Raw genomic sequence first — 8734 nt, 5'->3', positions numbered from 1 at the left:
GCCATTCCTTAAAGAGCCTCTGACAATTACTTCATTATACTTCCCACCACCTAATTTATGCTGGTCAACACCCTCTTAAGAAATTGCATGTGCAATTTCTCCTCCCACCTTTATCCCGCAATACTGTTTGTCCGAGGGCTTTTAAAGCAAAGGCTGACATGCCTCCTTGATCTGGATAACAGCACAGATTAGCAGCAGGGAGAACTCTGTGCGTCTGCAGGGAGCATGTGCCTGTTTCATATCTCACACCATAGCACCAATTTACTGGACTGAGGGAGACTAAGTGTCATTGGAACCCACAATAAGATTCATCAGCAGTAGAGACGCGTAAAAACTGAACCAAATCGAGGCTCAGCAGATGTTCATTAACTTCAGTCTAGAGGACTAAGCCCATGCCACTGCATTCTATACTACATCCCACACTCCCCAGCTTAAGTCATGGCATGCACCCTGTGGAAAACTAGAGGACCCAGCATGCAGTGGGCTTCTGGTGGAATTCTCTGCACTATACTAGGCAGAAGACAGCCTAGATGATCCTAACGGTCCCTTCTGACCTTGAAATCCATGATCCTTCATCAGACTAGCCAGGCTGCATTGCATGCAGGTTCCTGTAGTCCTCACCAATGTGGCCCTTGGGTAGGTATATTTGCACATCCAGATGAAGCTGGGGGAGGCAAAGGGAGCTGGCTATGTGCCCAAAGGTTTGCTCTAGGAGAGAGGCATGGGCTAGCAGCCTAAGCATAGGACTGGGAGTCAGGGCCTCTTGAGCTCTGTTAACACCTTGGCCACATCCATCCTCTGGCAAGTTACTGGACTGCTGTGTCCAACCTGGAGATCAGAGCCTCTTGAGCTCTGCTAACACCTTGGCCACATCCGTCCTCTGGCAAGTTACTGGACTGCTGTGTCCAACCTGGAGATCAGAGCCTCTTGAGCTCTGCTAACACCTTAGCCACATCCATCCTCTGGCAAGTTACTGGACTGCTGTGTCCAACCTGGAGATCAGCTTATCCCTGTGCTGTGAGCAAAGACTACTGTCTGGTATATACCATGCCCTAGTATTTTTCTGGCCCCTGAACCTGCAGCCAGGCAGTAACCAGGGCACCGCCTTGAACTCACAGCAAGGATTAAGCCAGGCTCTTTTCCATGATACACGCCCCTTTCAGCTTCTCTGCTATCTTGGGAGGGACCCTTTCTAAATGGCAGCTGGAGACTAGGAGAGAAAGGGGCTTGCTAGCCAGGCAGAGGAAAACTGAACCCATGCAGGGAGCAGGAGGGGGAATCAGTGCTGGATTGTTCCGTAAAAGAAACAGCAACAAGAGCAGTGCAGGTTTCTCCTTGCTCTAGATTTAATAGCGCAGGCAGCTTTACAGACAGGTACAGTGCATCGAATCCAGCAACCTCTGGCTGCTGAGTGGGGCTGGGAGCCAGCCAGGACTCCCAGCAAAGGGCTGGACACTGCAACACATCCACAGATATTGTTCTGCCCCTGCAGCTACCTCATGCCATTCTCTCTAATAAATTAGTATAAATAAAGCAAGCATTCAAACCCTCCCCACTTCCTGCCCCTGCCCTCCAGCAAGGTGATCTCCCAAGGGCCAGTGAGAAGGGAAGCACATCAAAACATGGCAGATCAATGCAGCTACCAGGCCCACTCCCCTGCTCCAGGTGTGGGCCAACACCCTGTGAGGGATGAGAGGGGCTCAGTGTTGCCTTTGGCGACACCCAGCCCACCCTGCTGAGATAGCCAAGGAGTAACTGAGAGCTGAGCCAGCCCAGGGGCTCCTAGCAGCAGCCATGGGAGTATAGAAAATAGAGATTTATAAAAGGAGAGAGTAAGTCCCTTAAGAGCACTGGGCGGGGGCAGACTAGCCTGCCCCAGGGAGCACAGGGAAATCAGCTTACAGCAAAGTGCTTGCACCAGCCTCTCCTATGGTAGCTGAAGCTTCCCCACTAACCCTTTAAGACTTTGCCTAAGAAGTCTGGCATCCCCTCCTTATTCCCCTGAGCGGGTCTCAGGTGCCTCCTTAGCTTATTTTACCAGCCCCCACAACCCCTACCCCTCCAAAGACGCTACACTAATATCGACAGATCAGCTGCCCAGATGCACCCCCACCCCCTACACACATACTCAGAGGCAAAGTTCTGCCCTCCCTAGTCTCAGGGGGCTTGCATGGATTTAAGACAGCGCACAATTTGACCACATCCATCCCTACACTGACCCTGCCTTCTACCCCTGCCAAACAAGGCTGTCTGAGTGCACTCTAAAGGGAGCAGAACCTTTTCCCCACCCCAGTGCTCAGGTTCCCACTCTCAGTTGCCTGGGGATAACTGCTGAGCTGAGCACGCGGCCCTGGGGGTCTGCCCAGCCCTGGGGACACATGCACAGTGCTGCTGCTTCCCCCTGCTCAGCCACTTGCTCTGCTGATGGAGCCACACTCCTGGTGTCCCCAGCCCCCTCCAACAGGCACCCCCCAGCCCCTGGAGTGTAGGTGGCTCTGTCCCCGCACCATGTCCATAGGCCAGCTAGCTCTCACCGCAGCAGTTACCTGGAAGGGAGATCAAGAGGGGTGTCACTGGAGGGTCAGTAACCCCTTCACTGCCAATGAGCTCTCCCTAGGGAAAACAGGGCGAGAAGCTGCCACGGGATTCTAAACCCAAGGATGCAGTTATTGTGTACTTAACACATCTTCCCAGAGCCCCCCCCAGACATTGCACCCCTCCCCCAGAGCCCACATCCCCCAAACCTCCCAGACCCCCTACTGCAAGCATGCTGAGATCACCAAGGTGGGGCCTGGGGAGGCAATGGCTGGGAGACCTGGTCTCATATTTAGGCCACAATGTGTGGACAGCCTGTTACCCAGCTATGAGGCTCATTTATTAGGTCTGTCCCATTTCTGCATGTCATGGGGGAGAGCGGGCATCAAAGGAATCCACAGCCAGGGCAGGAGCTTGCAGGGCTTTGCCCACATCACAGTGAGAGGCCTGAAGCCTCAGGGCCAGCACAGGCAGCTGTACAGGGGGCCACCCTCCAATTCCACCCTCCGCTCTCACCCAGTATGTTGTGCTTGCACAAAGGGCAGGTCTGCTGCAGGAGCAGCCATGGATCCACGCAGTCCCGGTGAAACTCGTGTGAACACGGCAGCACCCGCAAACACTGTGGGCAGAAGGCGAAGCAATGAACGTCCGGGACAAATATATGCATCACAGCAGCCATCTTAGCACCCTGCCTCGGAGACGTGTCAGGCCAAAGCAGGGAGCCAGGTAGCCCAGTATCTGCCTTCCTGCTGCAGTGGGATGCACTGATAGGCCAGCTGGGGAGAGTGGAGTCCCCTGCGTGTCCAAATGGCCATGGGAAGACATCTGACCACCATACAAGTATCTGAAAAGGGCAGGCACAGCAGAGCTGCTGGCAGTCTGCTAAGTGAGGGCAGAGGCTGGGGACTGCTCCAGACAGGAAGCACTGGGATGGAGCTGAACATAGGTGGGAACTCTTGTGCCTAGAGAGAATCCATACCCAGGTTCTCCCATGGTTTAGGGGCAATAGCTTTAACTGGCCTGTGACTTTTCAGCCCAGGTTCTGCCACTGGCTAGCAGGCTTCTCGCAGACCTCCTGTGTCTGTCCCTAGCACCAGTCTGGTAAGGCTGGTGCACAAGGCATTGGTCCCAAGACCCCAGCACGTCTTGCCCCAGCCAGGCTCTACCTGGTTCTTGTGGAACTGGTCCAAGCAAACAGCACAGCTATCAATGTCATGGGCCTGGCTCCAGTGGTGTTTGCCAGGGTGATAGCGCCGGGTCTTCAGTGCCGACAGCCTCCGCAGGATGTGCTGCTTGAGGTCCAGCTGGGAAGGCAGAGCACACAGTCAGTTCCCAGCCGCACGTCCCCAACAGGAGAGGAGAGGAGAGGAGCAGCGAGCCCACCTCGGTGTCCTGGTCCGGCTGGCCCTGCCGGGACTGCCGCTGGGCCTGCACGATCACACCCGTGCACAGGATCAGGGCGATGAACAGGATGGCGTTCCACAGCTGCTGGAGGTACTTCTGCGGGGCCAGCACACAGGAGCCATTAGCACACGCCTGGGACTCCATTCTCCCCAGCTCAGCTGCAGCACCCCCCAGCGAACCCCACCTGCATCTCAGCCAAGGACAGGATGGGATCCTCTTTGGTACTGTTGGTGCTCTCTGAAACTGTAGCTCAGGAAAGCTTATGCTCTAATAAATTGGTTAGTCTCTAAGGTGCCACAAGTCCTCCTTTTCTTTTTGCGAATACAGACTAACACAGTTGCTACTCTGAAACCTGTCGTTGTGGAGCCCCAGGGACACCCTTCAGCCAGTAGCAACACAAACCTGGACCCGCGAGCTGTTCTCGCCCGTGCAGATAACTCCTTGCCACTCTCCATACAGCCCACCCCGGGACAGGCCGCAGGTTGACCACAGGGTGAGAGTCACTCCCTGCAGAGGAAACACAGCACCATGCATCAGCCAGTGATAGGGCAGGGCAACACCAACACATGGAGGCAACAGTGAGACCATGCAGGGGCAACAAGAGATAGCAGCGCAAGATGGCACTGGGAACAGGCCATACACAGACAGCACCATGTCACAGAGCAAGGAGGGCAGGATCCTGCTCTAAGTGGCTTGCCTGGCATCTGATCACCTCAATGGGCACGGCTTTACCAGACAGATCCTGACAAAGCAAAGGGACCCTGGAGGAGAGCAGTGAAAGCGGACGAGTTAGGAGGGAGTCTATGTCTGTCTATAACATGGCTAAGTGACAACAGGACATGAGTCTGCAGTTAGTTAGGGGCTCCCTAGGGAACAGAAAGCAGGGTAACGGGGTGAAGTTAAGGGAAACTTGGTGTTGAGATGGAAGGAAGGACGGTCTAGTGGGTAAGGCACTGACCAAGGATTCAGGAGACATACGTTCAATTCCCCATTCAACCCCAGGCTCTGTGACCTGGGGTAAGTCATTCAAGTGATAGTGCCTCAGTTTCCCCATCTGTAAAATGGAGATAGTGTTTCCCTATCTCTGAGGATAAATACATTCAGGAACGTGGAACCCCGATAAACTGGGTATCGAGGTGTCTCTGGCTGTGGAATCAGCTCCCAAGGGAAAGGGCAGAAGGCCAGCCGGGCCAGGCCATTTCACACTGGGCTGGAGAAAGCACAAGGCCAGGATGCTATGATCACACACACATTCCCCAGTCTGAGCTTCAGAGAGCACCAGCATGCACCCAGCCCAGCCCTGAGCATGCACGCACGCCGTCCCCTCCCTGCTGGGACTACGTACCAGGTTCTCCAGCAACACCGCTTGATACGTGATCTTGGCTGTCACCCGGAGCCCCCTGTTAGCAAAAGTTGAAAACAGTGTTAGCCCTGCAGGTTCCCTAGGCACAGGCATCTCCGTCATGCCGCCATGAGGGGAGCTCAACTTTCTGTGGGGTAGGGGATCTCAGCCCACAATCTCATCCTGCTACCTCGGCTGCAGCTGAGTACCCCAGGAATGCCCCCTAGCCTGCCTCTCCTGTAGAGGATGGCTTGTGAGCCTGGGTCACAGGATGGCACAAAAGCCCGCAGGAAGCCATGGAACCCACATAGGAAATAATGGGGAGCCCAAGACACACACATGGAGGGTGGTCATCCCAATGCCCACAGAGGGCAAAAGGGAGGCAGTAAGAGAATGGAGTGCTGGGACTGACTCCTTGAGTGACCTTGGGCAAGTGTTCGGCAGCGCAAGGATGCTGGTGGCCAGTACAGCAGCAGGCGGGCAAGAAAAAGAAATACAACCCGTGCTTCCCACCAGTGAGTGCGAGCCTGATCCCCGCTGTTGGTGCCAGGCCTCCCACTAACCCCCCAGGCACCCCTACCCCCACCCCCCTGGGCTAGCCTAGTGCCCCCCGCGTGACTCACGCACACTGAAGCGCAGGGCCCCCCAGAGCGCGGTGCCCGGAGAGGTCACCCTGATTCGCCATACCCAAGGGACAGCTCTGAGAATGACACACATGAATGGGAGGACAATGCAGCCCAGATAGCACCACACACAGGCCGGCAGGGCCCTCAGGGGGGCAGAGGAGAACACACAGAGCCCTGGCTGGGTCCCAGGGTAGCATGTGCATATCTGCACAGGTAGTGCGGGGCTAAGGCTCACCCCCCGACACTTTTCTGGAGCTCAGGGTAACGCGTGTGCACACGCACACACACGCACTACAAGGGCTAAAGATCACACACACAGCACTTGCTGAAGCCCTTGACAGGGCTTGTGCACGCACACACACACACCGCTGCAAGGCCTCGACACTCTCCAGCTGCCCCCACCGATCCCTGCCGGCGGTCTCTTACCGTAGCAGAGCCCCGAGAAGCCGGGTGACATTGTCTGAGGTCTGGATCACAATCACGGGCTTGGAGAGCACCTCGGACACATCCAACTGCAGCAGGGAGGAAAGCGACAGACATGTCAGCAAGGCCATGGAGCCAGCTAGGCTGCAGCACTGAGCCCCAAGACAGGTCACGGGGAGCCAGCGTGACGCTCCTACCTCTCGGATCGTGTTCTGATTCAGCGCGAGAATGAGCAGGGCCGATGCTCCCAGAACTAGGGCTCGCTTCATCTGTGGGGGGAGAGGGCACAGGGCCAGGGAGAGACAGAGTTGCACACGCTATCAACCACACACAAACATGGAGGCCAAGGGAAGGAGACAGGAGGCTTGGCCCAGCAGCCTCAGGACAGGGTGGGTGGGCAACTGAGCCATTCCTCCCCCTTCCCCTCCCCCACCCACCCCCGAAGGTGGTCACCCTCTGACTCAGGCTCAGTGAGCCAACCTGTGGTGATAAGAGGGGTCCTGGTCTCCAGCCCGCTGCTGGGGTTCCAGGAAGTCACTCCAAGACAGGAGTAGCCTGGCTCCAGTTTGCCCTCGCTGAGCGGCTGCAAAGATCCTCTGCTTCCAGGCAGAGTCCTAGGGAGCACGGGACTGACTGGATAAAAGGGTTGCCTCTGCCAGAGTCCCTGGGGCACAGTGCAGGTCCCAAGGGGCACTGTCATAAGGAGCACGCGGTGCTGGAGACCCTGGCATGCACAAAGGGGCCCCATGGGGAGGAAATCCCCCTGCCAGACTCCGCGCTGGGGACCCAGGGGGCCATGCCATGGAGAAGCTCCTGCTGCCGCTCTCCCAGTGGGCACGGCTGTGGCCAAGGACGGCCCACGGAGGCAGCGCTGGTTCACCTTGTTGACCACGGCCGCGGTGAAGGACTCCTCCTTGCTGCCCCTCGGGATCTCCGCCTGCTCCTCCCCCACCGGCACCACCCCAATCCAGCTGCCCTCGCCCTCCAGCTCAGGCTCTGCACCTCCCACCTGCAGGAGGAGAAAACGCCGTCAGGGGCCCGCCTAGCCCGACGCCGGGCCCGGGCCCAGCCACTCGCCCGCAGGTCCCGAGCAGCCAGCTCCCCAGGGCAGCCTGATGAGAAAGCGGCCGTGCTCCCTTCGCCGCACTCCCGGCCGCGGCTCCACCTACCACCCACAAAGCCAGGGGCATCCTCTGCCCCACTGCCTGCCGGACACCTGGCAAGGGCTGGCTGTGGGGGCTGGGCCCGCGGCCCGCCGTGCCCAGCCCTTTGCCCCATTGTGCCCCTGGGTCCGGTGCTTGCTCCCGGGGCGGGGCCCGTCTCTGCGCTGGGCTGTACAGCGCCTGACACCGCGGGGTCCGGGCCACGCCGAGGCGCCCCGGCCACCCAAGAGAACAGAGGCGAAACGCCAAACCCCGCCTGAGCCTGCCCGGGCTCGGCTGGGCCCGCTGCCCTACAGGGGAGAGGCCCGTGGGCCGCCCCCGCCGGGCCGCCCCCCGCGCTGCCGGGGCCCCCGTACCAGGACCAGGCTCCCCTCCGTCGCCTCCTCGCGCGGCCCCGGGCGCCCCCCCAGCAGCGCCCCCTGCAGCGTGTAGCCCCCGGCGGGCGGGGAGCGCGGCGCGGCCTGCCCCGGCTCCCGCAGCGCCAGCACCTCGACCCGGGCGGCCGCCGGCCCCGCCAGCGCCGGGCCCAGCGCCGCCACCTGCCCCAGCAGCACGGGCAAGAGCAGGCGGGCCATGGCCGGGGCCGGGGCCGGGGCCGAGCCGGAGCGGAGCCGAGCCGAGCCGAGCCACCGCCCCGCGAGCCGCCGCCGCGCCCGCCCGCTCCCTCTGCTGGGCCTGGAGGACTCGCCGGGCCGCCGGCTGCCTCCCCGGGCCTCGGGCGGACAGACACCCCGCGCGGGGCGGGGCATCGCCTCGGGGAGCCCCGGGCCGAGCGGGGGAGCGACGTGCCCCGCAACGCGGGGATCTGCAGCCCTAAAACCAGAGCCCGCGGGGGACGGTCACCCCAGCCACCCGCCGCCCGGGAGAGACCCCGAGCCTGCTAGAGCAGGGCAGCCAGGGCAGGAAAGTGAGGCCTTCCCGCCCCGCAAAGCCGCCCCTCAGTCAGGGCAGGCAGCCCCAGTCAGCTGGTGGGGAGCCCTGCCACCTCCCCAGGGGGAGCCCCCGGCTCCCTGCAGTTCTCATGGGGGGTGGGTGTCCGCCCCGCGACCATGGCGGGTGCCCCACAGCCGCAGGGGAGAGAGGGACCCCATGTTACAGGGAGAGAGGGAAGGGCGGGATCTCTGGGGGCGCGTGTGGAGAGGGACACCCCAGCATCGCAGGGAGAGGGTGAAGAGACACCCCAGCAGTGAGGCAGCGAAGACGGACGCCCAGCAAGGTGCGGGATGGGCTGAGGAGGGGAT

General features: G+C 60.0%; 1 protein-coding gene across 2 annotated transcripts; it reads right to left on the bottom strand.

The window, feature by feature from the left end:
* Positions 1–1322: 1322 nt before the first annotated feature.
* RNF215 (ring finger protein 215) lies at positions 1323–8257 on the bottom strand. Of its 2 annotated transcripts, none has more exons than XM_048821295.2 (10): positions 7850–8257; positions 7211–7339; positions 6528–6599; positions 6334–6419; positions 5285–5339; positions 4342–4446; positions 3919–4035; positions 3702–3839; positions 3052–3154; positions 1323–2546 (listed from the first exon to the last, which is right to left on the bottom strand). In XM_048821295.2, exons 1-10 carry the CDS (start codon positions 8240–8242, stop codon positions 2524–2526), a joined length of 1221 nt encoding a protein of 406 aa, XP_048677252.2. In that variant the 5' UTR covers positions 8243–8257; the 3' UTR covers positions 1323–2523. The 2 variants fall into 2 exon arrangements, with proteins under 2 accessions (XP_048677252.2, XP_074976247.1); XM_075120146.1 differs by having other exon boundaries at positions 7982–8257.
* Positions 8258–8734: the final 477 nt, after the last annotated feature.

The sequence above is a fragment of the Caretta caretta genome, chromosome 15 (assembly GCF_965140235.1).
Source record: "Caretta caretta isolate rCarCar2 chromosome 15, rCarCar1.hap1, whole genome shotgun sequence".
In the NCBI taxonomy this organism is placed as follows: domain Eukaryota; kingdom Metazoa; phylum Chordata; order Testudines; family Cheloniidae; genus Caretta; species Caretta caretta.
This window is presented reverse-complemented; position numbering and strand designations above follow the sequence as displayed.